Source organism: Athene cunicularia, assembly GCF_003259725.1.
Source record: "Athene cunicularia isolate RWA chromosome 22 unlocalized genomic scaffold, athCun1 chr22_part1, whole genome shotgun sequence".
Taxonomy (NCBI): domain Eukaryota; kingdom Metazoa; phylum Chordata; class Aves; order Strigiformes; family Strigidae; genus Athene; species Athene cunicularia.
In genome coordinates this window covers 343699-365797 of record NW_020799128.1, presented here as the reverse complement: position 1 = coordinate 365797, position 22099 = coordinate 343699, and the positions used below count along the sequence as shown (strand labels likewise).

Below are 22099 nucleotides of genomic sequence, written 5' to 3'. Positions count from 1 at the left end.
TTTTTTTTTTTTTTGCAAATGTTGGTAACGGAGATCTGCTCCCTCCCTTTATCTATCCTTTCATCTCCTTGCTCCCTCCTTCCAGCTGCTGCACATAAGGGGAGTCAGCACCCGAAGAGGCTGGGTGCTGATGCCAAAGGGAAGTTCTCCACTGGATAAAACCATTCTGTCACTGTTTCTTCATTGGCAAGAAGCATATACCGATGCCTGGGTCATGTCGCAGCCTGAGCATAGGAATGCACCAAAGGGAAACGTGTCTCTTCTGGAGGAAAACTAGCAAGGCCCATTCTACTCCCATTCTGCTTCTGAATGAAGAAAAAAACCCCAAAGCATTTTAATTACTGCATTATCTTTATTTGTAAGTCATGGATTTGTTGCACTCAAAGCTTAGGATAGGAAAGTGGAGTCTAACACCAAGTTTTGTTCCAGTTGGCGAACACGGCTACCATCACAAAAGCATGCAAAGAAACAAGCCATTTCCATGCAGAATTGTCAAGATCCAGATTAATTTGATTTTTCACAGATTTTAATGCCCAAAATGCTTGGGATTCCTGCATTGCTACAGCCATGGTCACTCAGCAGTGCTAAAAGAAACCAGAAAATGAAGATATCAGTGACAAAATCAAAGCATCCAGCAAGGCAAAGTCTGCTAAACACACACATTTCAATCCCGAATTATGGTCCTATTCGAGGCTCCTGTTGGTCTCAGTGGATATTGTGCAAAACTTAACGGTGTAACTGAAAGGGAGGAAATGTCTGCACAGGTTTCGAGCACCCCTGTACTCCTCCTTTCCCACGTCCCACACACGGCAGGTAGCACACTGGCATGCAGTAGATGCCTTGGGGGACCAACTGTGTCATCGGGGCACAAGTTGGGTATCGCTGCTACACAGCAGCTTCCTCTGACACCAGGAAAAGCTTTGGAACAGCTGCTCCAGATATTTAGATGCCTAACGATGAAAAACAGTGCTTTATCAGATTTTCCCAAAGCATCTCAGTGCCTTAACCTTCCGGTCCTGGCAAGTAGTTCACTCCTCCTCTCTAAAACAGGGCAATATGTTCCTGCCTCAAAGGTACTATGCAGACTTAGGTTTAAAGGGTAGAAAGGTGGTTATGCCCTGTAAGAGAAGCACAGCGTTCTGATCGTGTAACTTACGTTGAGTCTCTACCAGCTTGTAGAGAGGCAGACCTGAGCAGAGTTTTTCAATGGGTTTACCGTAGACAATCCAGTCTCTGATACGCCCAAACAGGGAACGGCCAGATTGAAACTGTGCCCACACATTATGTGGAGAGTATATTGCCTTCATAGTCTAAAAAGAAAACGTTAGACACTGTCAGTAATGTAGCTCTGCCTCCATTCTAGAAGGCCACCCTTTAAGAAAATCCCCACATTGAAAATCACCTTCCTTTGCCTCACACAAAGCATTAGCTAAAGAAGCTACGTGCTTTTAAAGAAAAACAAATATTTTCAATCTATTCAGAAACAAAGTTCACTACATCCTAATTCTGCCAACACAGCAAAACTGAGCTGTATTACTCTCATAATAAGTGATGACATTTGTCAGTAGGTTTTGCTGCAAATGCACTACACTCAGGCTGTCATAAAATGGGCCAGATCTCAAGTTCATCTCCAGGCAATATTTCCAGTCACCTTCATGAAACCTTTCCCTGAACAGGGAAGTCAAAGTCCGGTCAAAGTAAACTGATTTCTAAATTCTGTTCTGCAAACAAAAGTATTTCAAGTCATGTCAAGCTCAAAATATCAGCAAAACAATGAAAAAGAGGAGAAGACTGTCCAAACTCATAGTGTGATCACCCCAAAATAGTCAGATTACACTACTTCCAAGGACTTCCAAGGATCTTACAGTTCTAGTCACAATGACAATCCACTACAAAACCACAGGGCGGGCATGGTTGCCCCTTATCTTAAGAGAGCGTTCGATACGATATCCCCTGGAAGTTCTATCTCGTCAGATCTGCTCCCTCATTGCCAAGGCAGTAGGAGACACTCCTACGAACAGCTGTTCTCGGAGGCAGGCTGGACGCTCCCATCACCCCACACAATTCTGATTCCTGGATACAGTACGGGCTTTGCTACGAAGTCACCTTTCTTTCAAAAGCCAGGCGTCCAATTTCTTGCAGCTCTGGGATGGATGCCTTATTTATTTTCAGGATAAAGCAGGCATTTCGTGAAAATAACCTTGTTGCAATATATCCCTGTGATTAAAAAAAAATTATAGTTAATTAATTAAAAATCGCTACCACTAATATTAGTTGATTCTCTCTACTCTTTAGGACAGGCTAGAAGAAACGTGAAGTGTCTGGACCGGCTACTGTGGTGGAAGGACTCTGCAGTTCCACTGGCAGCTCTGGGGAGGGAAGCAGCCTGCCCACACTAGGGGCTGGCTGTAAGACTAGAAGTATCTTTTCCGACAGATTTCTGCTGCGGTTGCTGTACATGAGCGATGGCAGCCCTTTCTCTACTCTGACCTCACTGAGGTCAGCAACATTCTTCTCACTTTCATGAACTGCCACCACAGGTTTCAGTACCCGTCTTTTAAACTGCACCATCATATGGGTGAAACAAAGAGATGGCCGAGGAGGAGGAAAGGTGATGGGAGTCCAGAGAAACTGTGTTTCAGGACAACTTACAGTGAGAATACACTACAATAATTTCTGAGTTTAAAAACTTCCTCAGAGACCAAGTCTAGGCAGATTCTTGGGTTTACTTACGTGAGAGTAGTCAAAAATGGTATCAGAGGAGTACACGCCAGAACGGACATGGACTTCAACAATGTTGTCCTCATTGTGGATGGTCATAGTTCCAGTGACATAGTTTGTGCCAGGTTCTTTCAGGACAATGGTCTTCGGTAAAAAACACAAAATCATTGTTCATCATCTCGGCTTGCACCTTTCAAAGGTTCCCTATTAGCAAATGTTTTCTCTCAAATATACAAGTATGATTGTTTTATGTCAATACTAAACCCCTTAAGAAGCCTTTAGCAGTCCCAGGAGGCCCTTGAGGTGGAGATTAATTAAGCAAGAGTTTGTCAGGGTGAGAAAAGAGGGGACAGGCCCTCCTGGCCGGCTATGGAAGAACCACGAGGCACCCCAGTCCTGTGTGGCAGCAGGGACCGGCTGGAGACTGCAACAGTCTCCAAATTTTAGCTGGAGCTAAGGGGATTTATGGCCCCCAAATTTCTCTTTCCTATGGACCTGCACAGAGCTGCTTCTTTGGCTGATACGATTGTCACCTTTGGCAAATGCTATTTTTCTACACTTAGCAATAAGCATCTTATTAGTTTCTTCTGTGCTTTTCTTCCTGTTATATTCACCCCCCACCCAGTAATCCGACACGTTTTAAGTGAGTACACAGAAGGCTTATCAGTCTACTTACACTCAGGGCAGAAGTCTGAGTCCAAAAGACTCCCAGCAAAACGAGAATTGCAGCCTGCAGAAGGAATAAGCATTCTCACTCAACAGAAACACCAGGGAGTGCCATAAAAAAACCGTTTGTGAATTAATGGAAGCAGCTGTAACATCTTGAAAAATTACCCACTTAACGTGTATTAGTTGAAAACAAACACAATTCTTCATTGTAAAATTCTTGCTATTGGGCTCTTTTTTGCCTGTAACTGAAAAAGCAGAATAACCTAACCATTACATTTTTTTGTACTTTTTGGAAGTCTCTCCTTGATGCCATGTTACTTCTTGATTTGCATCTACAATTGTAATGATTAAATCCTAACTAAATCTCCCTTCTGATGTTTAATCAAAGCACTCTTTGCTCAGATGATGCTCCCACTGACTCTAGAGGATCACTGTACACCCAAGAAATGCAAGTTTCTCATTGAGCAACCCAAAGACACAATACACAGATCATATCAGCCCCACCACTCAAGCATCACCTTCTCTACCCTTCTGTTTTTGAAAATAAGGAACTAATAATAAGTTGAATAAAAATGGATATACTCACAAATCCGTTCATTTTTCTTTCAGATAAGAACAAGAGGCTGCAGAAAGTAAGAGTGCAAGGAAATCCCAGAGACCTTCAACTTTTATATCTTGCTGGAGGTGTGGGAAACACTTGACAGAACTTTTCTTCATGACTCAAACAAATCCATATCTACATGCCACACTGTGGTAAGCCTCCTATCTGAATTTTGGGTTGGCACAGATAACCTCACCTCGATATGTCAAAAAGACAGCTTTTGTAAAATTAATCACTCTACAAATGGCTATTATTTACTGGTTTAAACTTTAGAGGAGTTCACACTCTTCCTGGTGTCATTTTAAAAATAATTAACAGGTTGGCATACAGAATTAAATGGCATCAGGAATAACTCTGCTATTCATTCACACAAACTGCATTTTGTCTTCTGAAATAGAACCCCTCACAGCCCTGTAATCTGCAGACAAATCCTGGAAAGAAATACCTGTGTCACGGTGGCCTACATGCCAGCCACTGCATAGACCAGTTCTTCAGCCGTTTCTTCCATCTCATAGATGCATGAACTCCTAATAGGAAGTGCTGCTCATTTTTGATCAGTTACCAGGGGGTGTATAACACATAACACATGCGTTGAAATTAGGGGCACAATTAGAAATAACAGCTGTGCTTCACACGGCAATCTGGGTAACGTCTAGCCTCCTCGGCGTACAAAGGAGTAAAACTTCAGAGGATATGTGGTTCACACAAGGTCACAAATCAAAAGGAGCAGGATGGGGATTCCTCCTTTAACATCACCACCACTGTTTTTTGCATTTTATGAAAATGTCAATGATACCGTCATGAGAAGTATTCTCTTACCCTCCCATGACTATGCCCTCACCTGGACTCCTCCTCATCTGTGACTCCACATCCACATTCTATTAGGATGTCATAATTGAGGTCTATTCCCTTCTAATAAAGCAAGAACTCAACCTAACAGCCAACACATTTCTGTAATCTCAGTCATCAGCAAAAAGGTGAAAGCGATTGTATGGAAATCTCCCTCAGCAAACAGGCCTCAATAAAAAAAAGGAAATTGCATGCATTTGCTTTATTCCACCCAACTCCCCATGGAAAATGTTATCTCAAGTGTAGCAAAGCTGTGCTGCCAAGCAATATCTCAGAATACCTGTAACCAGATATCAAATTGTGACAGGCACAGTTAGATGAGGCTGATGAGGTTGATGTTACCCTCCTCCTGAAAGCCGGCTCTGTCCCCTCTCTCAAAAGATTCTTTGTTTCTAAGATTACAGATATGTCAGAAAGAGAGCAGACTTCAGCGGCCAAATAAGCCTTTCATAGCAGGAATCGAACAGGGTTCAGGCACCACGAGCTAAACCAAAAAACTTTAGTAAGCTTTAAATGCCTTTAAGCTAAAGCTCTGTCACGGTTTAACCCCAGCTGACAGCTCAGCCCCACCCACCTGCTCGCTCCATCCCGGTGGGATGAGGGAGAGAAGCGGAAGAGTAAAAGTGAGAAAACTCGTGGGCTGAGGTAAAGACGGTTTAATAGGTAAAGCAGAAGCACGTGCACAAGCAAAGCCGAACAAGGAATCCGTTCCCCATTGCCGTGGGCGGGCGGGCGCTCAGCCGTCCCCAGGACAGCCGGGCTCCGCCACACGTGACGGTGTCCTGGGAGACAAACGCCGTCGCTCCAAACGTCCCCCCACTTCCTCCTCCTTCCCCGGATTTATACGCTGAGTGTGACACCACATGGTATGGAATACCCCAGATATGGAAATACGGCCTGTTGGGGTCCGCTGTCCAGGCCGTGTCCCCCCCAGCCTATGTGCTCTTGGCTCTGTGCAAGCCCGGCTCAGCAGTGACTAAAACCACCCTGTGCTGGCAGCCCTGCTCTCAGCACAGAACCCAAACACAGCCCCAAACCGGCTACTGTGAAGAAAATTAACTCTGTCCCAGGCAAAACCAGCACAAGCTTAAATTAACTTTCCATTACTCATTATGTCTTCATATATTAATTTCTTTTGAAAAACACCCAAGAGGCATGAGGTGCTGCTTTCTTCAGAGTCCCTAGGCTTAGGCACAGGGAAGAGCAGAGCAGTAGGTGAAACCTACAGTTATTTACCGAAGGAGAATGACAATAGGCACGATCTCATGATTTTCACCTTACATTGGACTGAATGAATCCTGATGATCCAACCAGCCAAGGCGAAAAATTAAGGATTCATTTCTAAAAAGCTTTCAACTCATTAATATTATTGCAAGAGGGAACATAGTTGTCTCGGGCATTGCTAGATATACTTCCAACAGGAAAGCCTTGCTTTTTGGAGACTTTTTCCCCACAGTTAATCACACATCTCCCAGTAATACACCTTTAATTACCTTCAATTAGCACGAATGCACTCGGAGGCAAGACTCCCCATGACTACACCACAGTCCTCTAAGCGCCCCTCTGTATTAAGTGAAGTAATGAGCTGCACAAGGAGGACTACGACCCACTCTAATTTCTTTTTTGCCAGTCCTCAGGCAGCATGAGGTTAAGCTGAGGAAGCTGTGACTCAGAACCCCTCGGTGAACATGAAATTTCACAACAATGTCCACATTCTCCAAGTAGTTTTCTTGCTTTTGACACTTTTGATCTAAGTGAAGACTCAAAGTTTTCCCCAAACAAAATCACTTTTTCCTCAACTGTTATACTTGCGGTTAGGTTGGTCAAATCAGGGGAGCCAGCAGAAAATGTTCAGAACAAGCAACAGGTTGTTACAAGACAGCAACATCTATTTTTGCAGGAAACTTATTCCTCTGTTATTTTCATAAGGTCAAATATTTTCAAATACATTCTAGTTTACCCTGATGAAACATGATTAAGCTACATGTAAAACTGCCAGAAGACTATGACCGCTTATTTGGCACTGTCACACACTAAAAAATCATTTAAACATAAGAATCTTGAACATCAAATGAAAAGAACAATTGTACAGTTTCAGTTCAAGTGTAATTGCCAAACAGGAATTTCAACACATAAGGGAGATGGATTCAATCAAGTTAAGGTGAGATTATACTATCATAATAAACTCTCCCGGTGACTCATGGGGGGTTTTTTTCAGGTACCTTTTATAAATATTTATTTTATCAGGGAGTGAGCAGGTAGTGGGAGAAAAGTAATGAAGCAACACCTCAAAAAATCAACAAAATTCTCTATTTGCATTCAGCTGGGCACGCCACACACTAGATAAAGATGGGGTGACACAGTCAAGAAAAATCCACGTGGCACAAGGACAGGTCAAACAGAATTAATCCCATTCCATTAGTAAAAAAAAAAAAAAATAATAATCAAAATTCAAGGATGAATCCAGAAATAATTTCAGCAGTTTTGTTCTTGCTAGACAGTAAGGCGTAGAAAAACATGTGAAAATGTGTGTGCACAAGATGAGACATTCTCATCTGAGAAAAGGGTTAAAACTGGAAAGGCTCTTAGCCTTGGGAGCTTGCTGCCCAGTGGTACAAGACTTCAGTACAGAAACAGAATGCCTTGCACAGAGCTTTAAAAATGAGACACACTTGTACTGGAAAAAGAACAGGGTCTTGTACAGTAAAAGCGCTCCTCCCTGCTCTTTTTCCTGGCTTCTATTATTGCCATTAGTTTTGTAAGCTTTTCTTCATGTCAGCTGCTCTAGCTGTGTGTGTTTGCCATACAAACTACTCAGACAATCAGAAGTTGATGGAAGGTTTGGAGATCCAGGCTTCCAAGTGTGACACATCAGAGTAATGGCCAAATTGGCTACGGCTGTTGGAAGAAACGGACAAAACTGCTTTCCAACTCATTGCGAACGACCCTGCAGGGAATAGCATTATACAGTTCAGTTTCTCAATGCCTTTCCCGAGAATTAGCCGATTAATTAAATTTCCAGAGACTATGAGAGGATTTCGTGACACACAAAATAAGACTTATGTGTATCTTGGAGGCTCAGGACATACCCGTCTCTATTTGGTATCCACAAATCAGTCCGATTAGAACTGTAAATCTTTTCCCCATGTCATTTATTACTTTTACTCACTGTATTTTACACGTGCAAGTTGCAAAACGGGTGCAAAAGAGATGAAAACCAGCTCTTCCACTCACAGTGCTGGGCAGACAGCTGCTCCTCCTCTGCTCTTGTGCAGTCTGAGCACGGCCTCAGCCGCAGGACAAGAGTGCGGCCCTGACTGGTGTCAATGGGAACCGGCCTCACCTTCCCAACTAAATTAAGATTCCCTGGCTTTTCCAACAACAGCTGCAGCAAGGAAGCTCAGCAATGGATGGCAGTAGAGAACGTTGCTCAGAGACACTGGTTTATAAACATTTTGCAAAGTTTCTGCAACAAACAAGGCAAATAAGCTCTTATGCCACGGCTGTGTACGTGATTATAAAATTGAGAGAAATATTAACATCTACTTTCTAAATAATAGTTGACAAAATGTCCATTTTGCTCTTCCCTTACTCATTTTTTGCTATCTCCAGTTTACGGTCCCTTTCTACAGTTAGCCCTTAATCCATAACCAGGCACTCCTTTTGTGAAGAGGCTTTGTGAAGATACATAGCCTATGCCTGAAGCCTTGAAGCAGATCCTAACTGAACGAGTTCAGAAAGCAAGGTTAACAAAAGGACTCAGTAATTCGTATGATTTAGAACCAACCTCATGATTTCTGGGGACTGATTTAACTTTTTATAACATAGCAAGATTACTACCTCCATTTAAAAAATGGTATCAGCTTTGGATAAAATATTAGGCTGAGTTCTTTGCCACGTAGGCACAAAGCGTTACTATAAATTGTATTAGACATCCGTTCTCTGGTTCTGCTTTTTTTTTTCTTTTCCCATCTCAAAGCTGCTATAAAACACACTGAACTTACCATCACAAGTTTTCTTTCATCTTCCTGTAGGTAATGAACTCAATCAGGCTGGTATCAAAGCCTCCTCTTATCAGAGCACTTCCCCAGGAAACTCGTCATGATTCTGTTAACACAGGGCATGTGCCAAGAAGGTAAACCCATTTTAAGATTTAACTTTGGAATATTACTGTATAAAAAGTAAGAGTATACATCAATTACCAGCAGATCTTGCCTCACCTACCATCAAAATGAAGTTCACTGTAAGTATATGTATCACTTTCTCATAAAACTGTTAAGGCTGGACAGTTTTAAAATGATTTTGAGTCTTTTCTGGCGCCTAGCGAGCTATTACTGACTTATGCAGGGATTACAAAGTGAAAATGCCGAAACAGGTCAGGACCGCATGGGTGAAATTTCACTTTTGGCAGTAATTTCATTCCGTATGCCTACTCAGACGTGAAAGGGAGAAGTTCTCTGCTGCAAGGGCAATATTCTCTCATTCACAACTCAGATGCAAGTCAACAGCCTCAGCAAGTTACATGAGGTTACGGCGCAGCTGCCTGATGAGAGCGTAGGAGGAGAACCAGGAGACATGAGAGACTCCGAGTGCATGACTGTGAAGCAGGGGTATTTGTAGCAGCCTGAAATTGTTGCAGGATAAATTCCAAAATGTTAGTTCTACATACCCGAGTCACACTTGGATCTTTCTCATAAAAATCCTCCTTTGAAGTAGATGAAATTTGTGGCTGAGTCAGTATTAGAGGGATTGTTTCCAAGAGAATAATTGTTCACAGTTATTATTATTCCAAAAGAATTTATCATCATGACAATATTAAATCTCTCAAAAATATATCAACAGTAGTTTTGACAGATCTGAGCAACAAGTAGCAGGTGAATCACTGAAAGTGTGTGATTGTATCGAGGGGTAACAAAGGGTTTAACGTTACATTTCCCTCTACAAAAATGATGGTGCCTACCCTTACACCATTAGCCCTGTATTCGGAGGCAGGAGATCGACTGAAGACGCTCCTGGTTTGGCTGTGGCCCGCGTACAGAGCTGCACTGTGCACCCATATTGCAGCTCTCCAGAATAAGTGAATGCACGTGGATGTTGCACAGATCGGCTCCATGTCTGAAATCCAAAGCTCAGGGTGAAGAGTTCACTCTTTTAAACAAAGTATTTCAGACCACTTTTTTTCCAAGGAGTTTACTGAACTGGGGCTGGACATATGCTAAACCCCACTGTGTTTAAATTATCTTCTTACTTGTGCAAAGTATACTGCTGAGTAATTTATATGAATAGGTGATCTGATGTAAGCTTATTACAAAAAATTATTCTGCACATTTAATATACTCCTCAGCTAGACCCCACTTCAGAAAAGTGCTGAGCATGTACACAAGGTCGACCAGTGAAAAATTATTTTAAATTATTATTCAAAATTATTTTAAGACAACAAACAACTGGATGCAAGATAAGCAGTCACAATGTTAAAGTGGCGTGAATTTCCAATGTTCATTGCAGATTGCGATTGCGTCTCTTCTTGGACTTTTCCTGGCTCCAGCCCTCGCTGGTGTGGTGAGTACACAGCTGCATGCAGTTGTTCCCTGCTGCCATAAGAACTAGTGGCCTTTAGCTACAGCCTCTGAAGAATACGTGATTCTGAAAATAAAGCTGTATTTTAAAGCATGATCCTTAGCAGTAACTGCATTTTTTTATATACCAAAGAAAATGGGTCAGCGCTTGATATAATATCAAGGGGAAAAGACAGATATGAAATCAACAGTCTGTCTTGAGATTAGCATGAACACTGTGAAAAAAACTCTGTGGAGAGAAACACATGCAGGATCAGACTACAAAACTCCGTGAAATACCGTAAATAACCCCTCTGCCTGCAACTTTCCTGTTGGAGAAAGAGCAATGAGGAATTCTTTCCCTTTTCCTAGAAATTTTTCTTGTAAGTTTGACTCTGAACATCCAGTTTAATGTTTAAAGGGAATTTGCCAGGGTTTAAATGAAACGACATCTTCCCACAGGCGTCCTGTGTGGGGTGGGGGGAATAGAGCTGTGCTGTTAAAGCTGTCTGCCTTCCTAAGGCGGATGCTTCAGACAGATGAAAGCCAGGGCTAGATAAAGCCCGAATGTGAGGTCTGACACAACAGTACTGATGGCTTCCCAGCCTCCCCTCTGAGGCCAGAAATCACCTCCCCTTTAACCTCATCTCTAAGAGCAATAACTTCCTAAAACGTGGTTACTAGAGCCCTAGCTTTACTGAGTGAAAGACTACTGGGAATCCACAAACTTCACTCCTTACCTCCTTTAATCTTTTTCCAAACTCAGCATAGCAATGAAAACTTTGAGGGGTACGACGATGAAGACTCTGACCTCGACGTCCACTCAGACTCAAGGGAGAGCTCCAGGGCCTTGAAAACTGTCTGGGACATCAAGACTGTAAGTGGCTGCCACCGTGGCACAAAAATGAAAAATAACCAAAAGATTTTTGAGAAACACCGAAGCCTCAACAAAACTTAAGATTTTAGATATGCTTAAAACTGTTCTTATTTAACCATTTGATTGTTTCTGCTGTTACTCCGCACTGACACTTTCAGCAGTGGATTCCTTCACCTGACTTCAGCAGTGTAAGATGTCATACATGTGGCATCACTGGAGAAGACAATTTACCTTTCACCAAAGTCCCTTGTGATTCCCCATGAGACATCTACCTAGACAATATAATTGAAAAAACACTATTTCCCTCCCCTATGATTATTTGTACTGAAGCTTTTTTTAAACTAGTGCTTCTCTCTGGCAATCTGCTTATCCTTCACTGTATATTGTTTGCAACAAAAAGCTTTTTTTTTTATTTTTTTATTTTAATAGGGCTATGCTGCAACCAAGGTATTTTCAAAGAACAGCTGCATCATTGCTAAGATAGACAAAAATTTTTTGCCTGGCCAACAGTTTCCTGCACAACCTCAAGGACAGAAGGTAGGACGGTGACTCAAAGTGGTGAGAAAAGTAATCAAATGCCTGTGAAAAGCGTTCATTCCCTACCCACAAAGTACAGGGTCTGAGAACTGAAGACAAGTTTCTCAGCAGGGCTGAGCTCACCATTGCAGAGGTGGCATTGCACTTGAATAACCCCTTGGCCATTAGCAACGATGTGCGTACAGATCCAGAACTCCATTTTGGGTTTTCTAAATGCTGTTTTCTGGGTTTGATTCTCTGATGCTTAGGGACTGAGACCTTACCAACTGCCGCCCAGAGAGAATCGCTTCATTATCTCCACAAACAGCCTGCAAAGCCTGAGCCCGTATGGAAAACGCATTCAAGCTCTGTGCAGAGGGATTCCCTCTTACCTCGCTTACCGAGCTGCTGGTGAGTGTACCAGTAACAGCGTTTTGTATTCCAAAGTAAAGATTAACAAGATTACACATAAGAATTAAAAAGATTTAAGTGAGATGAGCAAGTTAATTATTGAAATCCAGTGGTTTTCTACAACTTTTAATAAATCAGTGAATGCCTACATAAGGAAAGCAGCAGGTCCGTCACTCTTCTGCAGGGAGACCAGGGTTTTTCAGGAAGGGTTTGGGCTCTAGCTGTTGACAGAAGCCTGAACTTTGTAGGCAACTTCATGCATATACAACACCTAGCTACCACAGGTCCTGCCACAGCACAATTTTGAGATTTAAAACCTAATTTGCAGCTTAGATTTGTCTGTAAAGACCGCACTAACAGTTGCTTGCAGTGCAAGTTTAGAAAGACGCAGCTCAATTTTTAAGTGACATTTCCTGGTACATTTCTAACAGTAAGCTGGAAAAGTTTCAGCTACATTGTTCTCTTATTTTCTCAGTCCAGATCTAATCAGTTTTCCCTTTTCTTGCAGGATCAAACTTCTTAGAGGGAGATGTTTCATGCTTGGAAGTTAATATTTACAGACAGCCTGTCCGTTACTGTTATTAATTATTCCTGATGAAGTTTTGAGGAAGAAAATTCATAGAAATGTGTACCCATGAACAAGATTTTTCCTCTTGATAATCTTCTCTTGATCACATTTTCAATCACTTAAGTCTCTTCTGATCTGTGTGGAAGTTATTGTGCTTCAGTAAAATTTATCATCAACCTGCATTGGTCTGCGCTGTGTTTTTACAAATCCATTTAGAAAGTGCAAGCAATTCCACAGACGTGTTGCTGAACTAGTGTTCTTGCAAAATCCCGGTTTTGGCATTTGAACTTCATCCCGTACAATTTCCCAGTGAGATTTCACATGCTGCCTTAAGCAATTATTCTTCCCTACTAAAAGCAAATGGTGCTATACCCACTTCAGAACCATATTTAAGGCAATATGGTCTGAAGCCCAGATTTATAGAAGTAAGCATATCTGAGTTATTTTTATTTTAACTTCCCATTAACGTGCTAAGTTTTATTTTAACAAACTAATGTTTTATTTTAAAAACAAGTATTGCAATGCAATATGGCCAATTACAGACAGACAGATGCACGATTGCTGTGATCATCGCAGAAATCAGGCTGTGACCAACAGAACCGATAGGTGTATTAAATGCAGTTTGGAGCTGAATACAGATGTTACATCTCTGAGTTTTTTATTATCCCATGAAAAGCTTAAATTAACCACATCTCCTCCAGAAATGATTCAAACTTTACAGAAGCCAGGGAACTACTACTGAACCAGTAACTATTTTTTTTTCCAGACCCAAGGAATTTAATTGCAATATCACATTCTGACAAGTTTCTTGCTCTAGTTGGGATGCCATTACATTTCACAATGTTCGTTATTCAAATTTAAACTGATCCAGGTTTAGACGGATCAGGAAGAGATCAAGAGCCAAAAAGAAATTCCCAAGTAGAGACACGGCAGCAAAGGCTCCAGTGAACCTGAAGAGACCCCAACACGGTGGCTCTCAAAACGTCCCCGTAAGCACAGAGATCTACGGGCAGCAGTGCGGAAGGCTGGAGTTGTTCCTTTACAAGAAAAGATCCTTCTCAGCAAGAATGAGGCCTGACCTTTAGCACTCAATGCGATTTCCACGATCTGTAACACTCACCATGGTAACCTGAGCTGTCTTGAAAATACCGGATCTTGACCTTCCCTAATTTAATTAAAATTGTAATTTAAATTCTGAGGGCCACCCATCAGCATTACTTACAAAGCGACAGGATTTTATCCTAAGTCCTCCTGCTATGTTTTTGTCTTATCCCACAGCAGGCAGAAACACTTGAAAACTCCTGAAAAACTTTATGGACAGAAAAAAAAAGTTCAAGAGTGACTTGAGCATAATTAGAAATCCATAATATAACCTGGTGAATGCATTTGAATACCCTCATGTGTTTTAAGACAAATTCAGGATGCTGAACCCGATTTGTGCGGGAACTTTTTGGTTTTTAAACACAAAAATACGTATTCTCACCTGAGAGGCCGACAGCGGGTCTAACACCAGTCTTTCACGAAAAAATACTCCACAGCTGTAAATGAATGAAGCTGGGGAGGGACAAGTGTGCCAGGGCAGCTGCCCCGAGGTCACCGGGGAGAGCAGGCGCCTCAGCGGGTTTTCCCGCCGGGTGTTCCCGCCGGTTTTTCCCGCCGCCGGGCGCGCTGTGGCGCCTCGGACCCTCCCGCCCGCCGCTTCGCCTGCCCTCCGCCTCGGTCCTCCCGCACCCGAGCCAAAGCAAGCTCTCTTCTTTCCTCAGCAAACGGTCCGTTCCTGTCGGGCTGCGTAGGGGGTTTTCTCCACGTTTCTCTTCGTTTTCTGTTTTAATCTCCCCGCCCCGGCGCTGAGCCCCCGCCAGTCAGCCCTCAGGGCCGGCGCACAAGCCTGGGGCTGTTCACACAGATCCCTACAGGCGCTGCTGCCTGTGAAGAACCAAGGATATAACCCCCGCTTTGCGTGAACGTATGTACCAAAGCCAGTCCCTTTGGACTTACACACTCGACTCGGGGAAAGATCATAATTTAATTTCATGCTGCACTTGCAGCGCTGGTGATTTTTATGTATTAAAAAACCCTTTTAAAAAATAACGTTTAGGATTCCAGTTCAAAAGTAATACTGGAATCGTAACAGCGATTCCCTGCCACAGGCTCAGGTTGTGCCCAACACAAAACTGAGCAACTTGACACAAACCCCTGAGATTCGAAAGCCTCCCTAACGGAATCGATCACCTCTTTTGATAATTATTTGCATCACAACAGAAAATAAGCTGAGGCAAGGTGAAAAAAATTGTTGCCGCCCAAAACAACAGAGAGATCTTCACAGGCTTGCACATACATGTAGTATTTCAGCTTGAACTGCCAGTTTATTGTTAATTCAGTGGCGATGCCGCATTTGGGCCATGTATTTTGGTGGGCCCTAGGGTTACGTGGTAGCATACAACATGTTTTAGAAGGTACAAAGGCTCATTTTTTATTTTTTTTTTTAAACCCTGCGCTATCTCTCCTCTTAAGTTTAATGTGAATTTTCAAAAGTAATTAGTACATGTCAGAAAGTTACTATAAAACATACGTAATTTTTCACTGCAAATGGATTCTTATCTGATAATTATCAGACTCTGGCAGTTCAAAATTTGCAGAAGCACAATCTCCATATTTATGAAGTACTTAGAGCAGGAAATAATTATCAGTGACATGCAGACAGGGATAAAAATTACAAAATAATTTTATTTCAACACTTACCTGTTCCACACCTAATTCGGAAAGCGTATATAAGGTGGACATTCACACTGTTCATTCTGCCTGCGCTAGCATCAGCTCTGCAGTCAAGATGAAACTCACTGTGAGTATGCGTGCTTTTTCTTCTCCTTATAAACTAAAACTTTGACTCAAAACCATTGCCTTTATCTCTCAGAAGTGCCTACGCCTGTCTATAGCAAAAGGGTGTTCCCTGGGGAGATTTTTCTCCTCCAGACTGAGCAACTTGGACTCTATTACCCTAATCAGACGAAGATGTAGGGATTTTTTTAAAGGCTACCTATACATTATTCAGTCTACAGGAAGCCCAATCCATGTCCACTTTCATCAACGCTTTTGCAAAATTGTAGCAATGCGCTAATGGATCAAGCACTTTCTTGTAATGCCTAAGCAGAAGAAATTTAAATTCCTTGTCATTCTTGTAAAATACCTGTATATGCCTATACAGGTCTCAACCACCTTCGGTTTCAGTTCTTAAAAAAGCAGCCTACGATGTGTCTAGTTTGCATTACTCTAGGATAAGGCAAGGGTGACTCACTTTAGGTGATTGTAATTCCAATATGAAAGCAAAAGAGTATCCAAGGAGTACACTTAAACAGCAGATCAGGAAAAAGGCACTAGGATTCTCATGACCAGATTTGTCAGACAAGACCTGCAGTTACACTTTTCTCTTAATTTTTCATTTCAGATTGTGACCACCGTCCTTCTTGGACTCTTGCTGACCCCGGCCCTTGCTGATGATGTGAGTATAGTGACCAAGTTACATATTGCTGCTGTTTCTACATTCCCTGCTTCTTGAGTTTTCCTTGTTTCTTTCCCCATACCTTTGGAGGAAAAGAATCTGAAAGTTCTTTCACACATAAAACTCTAAACCCACCAGATAACGGTTGTGGGATACAGAAACTATTCATTGTATCTCTTAAAAGAACTCTTACGGCTACTCCAGAATGCCACAGCCTTAATTCTTTGTCATTTTGAAAATACTGTGGTCACTGAAGGCACTCCCTGTGGGCCAGCATTTATTCTATTATAGCAATGATTTTCTAAAGCTTTGGGGAGATAACTAACTCACCTAAAATTAAACAACACTTTTAGGCTTTCCTTTTCTAGTTACAGGGTGGAGCGCTAAGCAGGAAAATCTCCATTACTGGAGGCTACCAAATTCTGACCATCAATAAGCAATGGCACGTGGCAACTATCGAGGAAAAGAGCATCCACAGGTCATCGAAAGTCATTCTGAACTATGATATGGTGAGTGGCAAGAAACATGCTTTTTCAGAAGAGGTACAAGGAGACTAGCTCCTACAAAGCTGACCAAAATACAGGATTTGTTTCTTCATTCTTAACATTTTGAATACAAATGTTGAGGTAAAAATTATCTGTGTTTATTACTTTTTTTTAACACAGACTTTATTCCAATCTTAATTATTGAAAAACTGAATTCCTAGTTGTCAATAACTTTATTTTACAGGGCTTTATTGGAACCAAAGTGATGCCAGAGAAAACCTGCTTCGTTTCCCTAATGGACAAGAGGGAGATACCCAGCCTTGATGAACTTCCCAGGCTGGCTGAAGAGAACAACGTAAGATTGTCATTACTTGTAAAGTCATATAGTAATGCAAAGTAAACGGATGTCGGACAGACAAAAGCTTTTAAACTAACAGTTATTTTAAAAGTCATTTAGATCACAGCATCGATTATGAAGTTGTATCCATTTCAGTGACATTTTACATTAACATAATTTGAAACCATAGAAAAGTTGGAATACCCTGTTTCAGATGCTTGCAGTGAAGGGTTTTCCTGGTTTTCCAATGTTTTAGATCATTTAGATTATTTTTGTAATGTTTTAAAAGATTATTTATATTGACTGCTTTTTAATATTGCTTTATGTTTAGAGATTTTAGATTTTTGGCATGGTACTCTTCATAATCTCATATTGTTTGCAGGCTAAAAAAAATATTTTTTTGAGGCAGCTCTAGTTTCAGAAGAACAAATAATACAGTAACGAGGAAAAAAAGTCTAAATAAGATTTCAAGCTTTCAAAACTTTTTCAAAAGAACTAAGCACCATATTAGCATGAGTTCAGGCCACAGAATTAGCACAGGCATTTTAAAATTTATCTCAGCATACTAAGCTTCTGTAGACACTGGCTTCTCTTGAAGTCTGAGAACTGAGTCCTTATAATAATCCTGGCTTTAAAGGGCAAGAAGGCATGGGGAGGAAGAAAGAGGAGAGCGTTATCTAAGCACAGGCTTTTGAGCAAAACCATTCACCTGTAGCTAGTTCCAGACTTGCTTGTACTAAGGGGCACCTCTGTTCCCCTGAAGCTTATCTCGACTCCTTGCTTACCAGCAAAAAGGCAACATATTGGAGTGAGCTTTCCGGAACCCTCTGATAAAATTCCACCATAATTTTGAAAGCCTGTGTCAATCCCAGTCATCCCTGCCAGGTGTGTCTTTTACCCCAGAGTTCATCAAGCTGTTTCTTGACTGCTTTTTCTTTCTTGAGAAGACGAGATTTTCACTAGTGGCAGGATTTTGTTCTTCTGAACAGTAATGTAGCTTGGGAATTTGCCGTGGCAATGATTTTTCAAAAGAAAAAGTCTAGGTGCATCCTTCTCCAGCTACGTTTTCTCCAAGGAAGTTTAGGTCTGCAGGCTGCTAAGGAACGGTTTGTATTAGGAACCCTTCAATGGCATTAAGTATTTTTGGATAGCAATATCTAAAAATAGTTCTATAGCAATATCTAAAAATAGTTCTGAGTCATTTCAATACAAAATCGCGTTTTTCATTTGGGGACACAGCTTTGCAGGTGCCATTGTTCAGACCCGTTTTCCTTCAGGGCGTAGGAGGGCATCTCCACATTCAACAGCCTTTCCTCCCTATTAATTGCATGAGCCAGAACAGGAGTCCTGGGGCTGCAGCTGAATAACGAGGTCCAGTCTAGGCTTCCTGCTGGTTTGGAAGAGAAAATACAGGCACCCAGACACTTTGTCCAAATGACAAAGCACTCAAGTAGGAAAATATATTTGAAATTCATTGGAAACCAGGCACTCTGGAGCAGATCAGAAAAAACGGTCCCACTTAAACCCTCAGCCTTCTCAAAGAGGTCATAAGCACTACTTGGAGATAACGGTAGTGTAAAGGTACCTGCCAAGCGCTGCTCGTGCCCTCTTTGGCTCCCATTTCAGAATACTGAATGAACAGACTTCTCCTTCCATGCTTCCAAGTTACAACCTGAGTACCTCTAGGGTGAGGGGTTAGTAAGTGACTGAGGAAATACTTTTATAGGAGGCCTTGTGTTAAAATACTGACTGCACTACTCCTTTTGTTCAGCTGTTTGATTGAGTTTCCAGTTCTCTTTAGCCTCCCTCTCCCATGACTACCTTAGAAAGATCTGCCACAGGAGCTGTCTGCAATGCTCGCTGTGTCCATAGTCACGCAGTGGATTAAAAGACTGTACTAAATACAGTTTTGAGCAAAACAGCAAGCACCAAGTCATCATTCCAGGAATAGGAATATGCATGGCGTTAAATGGATGGAGGCACTGATCTGATGAATGATGTTATTTGCTGTTTAGCAGTTGCAAATTCAACAACAAGCTATAAAGGAGCTCACATACGTCGTCAAGAGACCCGTCCGTGACCTCAAGTCTTACGGACCAGACATCTTCGCTATGTGCAGAGGAATCCGAACCTATGTGGCTACTGAAGTTCACAGTAAGTGCAAGCAAACGAATTCTGCCTGTAACTAACCAGGCAATTTTTTTCCCTTGGGCAATAATACACAAATGCTGCTGTTCCAACTTGAGATGGACACAAATCAACTTCAGGAGTTGCAGAAAGGGATCGGTATTTCTGCAGATGAGGATTAAAACAGTATTGAGTCACCACCTTCATAAATTATCTAATCCAAACCCTTGCTACTCCTTTTAGTAAAGTTTAAGGTGGCTTTAGTTTTGGCACAGAATTTTGCAGATTGACCTCATCTGTAATGCCAAGGTAAAGAAAAAACGTAGTCCTAAGAACCACTACTCTTCAGTTATAAACTGCTGATAAGTTAACAAGAAATCCCACCAAACACTTGTGTTTCACAATACTACGCCAAGTTGTTTCATTCCCTGTAGGTTTTTCAGAGGTGGAATGATCCCATTACCTAGGAGTTTAGTGGTCTGCACTCCATAGGAATCGCCAACAATGGCAAAGCCTGACAGGGCCTATAAACCAGCACTAGCACAGCAGTGTCGCACACAGTAATACAGCCTAGAGGGTGGAGTAGCGCCCCTCTGTACTGGAAATATCAAAAGAACATTAAATAGCATGTCTTTGTGAGGGATCATTTCTGAGTTAGAGATCCAGTTGCATTGGGTGACTACAAAAGAATCTTTCACTCATACATGTAAAATATTGCAGCAATTATTAAAAACATTTCTTGCTTGGAGCAATAAAAACACACTGTTGACAATGTCAGCTATTGCTATGGAGACTAGCATAAGCCAACTGTCTTGCTGTGCATGCCATAATCCTGTTTTGATCACTTGCAATAGAATTTCTCGTGGGGAAAAAAGACATTCTTTTAAAATATATATGAAGGAACCAAGTTTTACTCAGAGCGAATCCTGAAGCACCAGCACAGTACTCTGAGCCTTACTGCAAACCCTGCCGTGACAAAGATGTTCCACAGATCAGGCGGATGCTGAGTTCTGACCCAGCAGTGTCTCCCCCTACTCGCTGCTTGCGTTGCTTCGATAATGGCTTTGGTACTCGAGATGGCTCAGTTTGATCCAAACCACAAGTGCAATATGCCAGATATTCGGGGCTGCCAATGAATGCGCTGATCACTTAACACCATCTTAGGTATTAGCTCATGGTATATCTTTTTTCCTCCTCTTGTTTTTAAAGGACCTGACTTTGTAGGTCATCAGTCTTCATGCGTTAAAGTTGATGTCCTGCAACTTTTCGACCTTAAGTACTGTCATGCCAATATCAAGTCCTGAAAACCCTGCCTTTCTGGAACCAAGTACGGATGCTCGATACCAACCCCGATGCTGTCCTTCCCTGGCATCTCCTCTTTGGAGAGTTTTGTTCTTGATAATTCAGATGCTGAAACAGATCAATTGGTGACCTTATCTTTCAATTAAAGATCTTTAGCATATATTAACTCTGTCTGGTTTCTCATTACTATACCCTTCATCATCTCTGAACACATCCCCAAAAATACTTTGATTGCATCTCTTCTACCCTTTGGAGCCCTTCAAATGCTCTTTTACAACCTGCTCCTAACGTGGGGCACACCCATAGAGGTGGGCAAGTGTCAGAGGACATACGTTACAAATAAGGCTTACAGAGTCCAGAGCTTCCTTTCCCTTTTCACGGAAAGATGCCTCACGTTAAAAATCTTGATTCATGTGGCATGAAAGGTAGAAAGAAAGAAGGACAACACAACAAATCTGCCTTTTTTTGGGAAAGAGGAGTCTCATTTGTAGGGTTTACAGAGTTGTTCTGTTCCTAAAAGAGAGTCCTCCATTGTTTCCAGTGCATAGCGAGGACTGGCAAGAGGCTTCACACTGAGCACTCAGGTGGATGAAGCTTTGCTTCAAAGATGCATACACAGTACAAACACAGTTACTGATCCACCTAAGACAGTGCAAGACTCCCAGCTGTCTCCTCCCAGATGCCTCTAACTCAGCCTTGGAGATGCAAGAATAGCAGGCTTAGTTTTCCTTCCTTAACACGGCAATGGCACTGTAAAGGGAGATGCAAGATCTACTCCATTTATAAATGACAGGGACATGTCGCAAGAGTCTTTGCGCTTTCCTGATAGCTAGTCCTGGATTCTCTGTATATCCAATCTCCCAGTAGTGCAAGTCTGACATGAACCAAGCTAGGGATACAGTCGTGTTTCTGCTGAATTCACCAGGGCGTGTGACAATGTGTTTGTGTCAGATTTGTCAGCTCTAGGCTAAAGATGAACAACCAACCACAAATGTCTTACACGGTCAAGCCCCTGTCAGGGAGAAGAATCAAAACTTTGGACAGTAAGAAGCATTTGAAAGTAGGGATGTTCAGAGGGGAATTAACGTACAATTTAAAAAAACAAAAAGAGTAGGGCTGTTAAACACTAAAGCTTTAGCAAGACAAGGTCTCTATTGCTCAGAACTTTAAAGTCAAGTTTGAGTATTTCCTCTGTTCTAATAAAAATGGCAGGATGCCCTGGGTCATCCAAGTCTGCCTAAGAAGAACACCAGCCATGCAACGTCTCTCGGTTTCTATTATGCTCTTACTGATCCCCAGAGGCTTTATTCTGTGGCAGTTTGAAGGGATATGGAGTTCGCTTAGGCACATCTCAGGCAAAAGCATCTGAATTATCTGGATTAGCCCACATCAGTCCTAGCAGAGGAGAGAGAGACAGTAGTTTGTTGCTGTTAATCTCCTCCTTTTTGGTATTACACAAATTTAATTCCTTTATACACCATCAGTTCTCGTTTTGCTCAAGCTGAGGCAAAATATGACAGAAAGAGGCAAGAATTGAAGTTCAGGAAGGATTTTAACTTTTTTTTTTTTTTTTTTTGTCATT

The 22099-nt window shown here is 41.9% G+C and overlaps 3 protein-coding genes across 3 annotated transcripts; 2 read left to right on the top strand and 1 right to left on the bottom strand.

The window, feature by feature from the left end:
* Positions 1-354: 354 nt before the first annotated feature.
* On the bottom strand, positions 355-8937 carry GKN2 (gastrokine 2). The gene is made up of 6 exons (XM_026863123.1): positions 8845-8937; positions 3398-3451; positions 2734-2865; positions 2107-2217; positions 1157-1310; positions 355-584 (listed from the first exon to the last, which is right to left on the bottom strand). Exons 1-6 carry the CDS (start codon positions 8845-8847, stop codon positions 505-507), a joined length of 534 nt encoding a protein of 177 aa, XP_026718924.1. The 5' UTR covers positions 8848-8937; the 3' UTR covers positions 355-504.
* A 397-nt stretch (positions 8938-9334) lies between these two features.
* On the top strand, positions 9335-12784 carry GKN1 (gastrokine 1). Its single transcript, XM_026863000.1, has 6 exons — positions 9335-9439; positions 10346-10399; positions 11162-11272; positions 11702-11809; positions 12058-12199; positions 12708-12784. Exons 1-6 carry the CDS (start codon positions 9335-9337, stop codon positions 12782-12784), a joined length of 597 nt encoding a protein of 198 aa, XP_026718801.1.
* A 2813-nt stretch (positions 12785-15597) lies between these two features.
* On the top strand, positions 15598-20598 carry LOC113488019 (gastrokine-1-like). The gene is made up of 6 exons (XM_026862999.1): positions 15598-15609; positions 16213-16266; positions 16635-16775; positions 16996-17106; positions 19104-19242; positions 20425-20598. The coding sequence occupies exons 1-6, from the start codon at positions 15598-15600 to the stop codon at positions 20517-20519; spliced, it is 552 nt and encodes a 183-aa protein (XP_026718800.1). The 3' UTR covers positions 20520-20598.
* The last annotated feature ends 1501 nt before the right edge of the window (positions 20599-22099 follow it).

Coding starts and splice junctions, on each gene's coding strand:
- GKN1 (XM_026863000.1), top strand. CDS start 9,335: ATGCAAGTCAACAGCCTCAGCAAGTTACATGAGGTTACGGCGCAGCTG. Junction 11,273..11,701: donor CTGTCTGGGACATCAAGACT/GTAAGTGGCTGC, acceptor TTATTTTAATAG/GGCTATGCTGCAACCAAGGT. Junction 12,200..12,707: donor CCTCGCTTACCGAGCTGCTG/GTGAGTGTACCA, acceptor CTTTTCTTGCAG/GATCAAACTTCTTAGAGGGA.
- GKN2 (XM_026863123.1), bottom strand. Junction 1,311..2,106: donor GCCTGGCTTTTGAAAGAAAG/GTGACTTCGTAG, acceptor TTTTCTTTTTAG/ACTATGAAGGCAATATACTC. Junction 585..1,156: donor CAAGCTGGTAGAGACTCAAC/GTAAGTTACACG, acceptor GGTTTCTTTTAG/CACTGCTGAGTGACCATGGC.
- LOC113488019 (XM_026862999.1), top strand. Junction 16,267..16,634: donor CCCCGGCCCTTGCTGATGAT/GTGAGTATAGTG, acceptor TTCCTTTTCTAG/TTACAGGGTGGAGCGCTAAG. Junction 17,107..19,103: donor GGCTGGCTGAAGAGAACAAC/GTAAGATTGTCA, acceptor TTTGCTGTTTAG/CAGTTGCAAATTCAACAACA.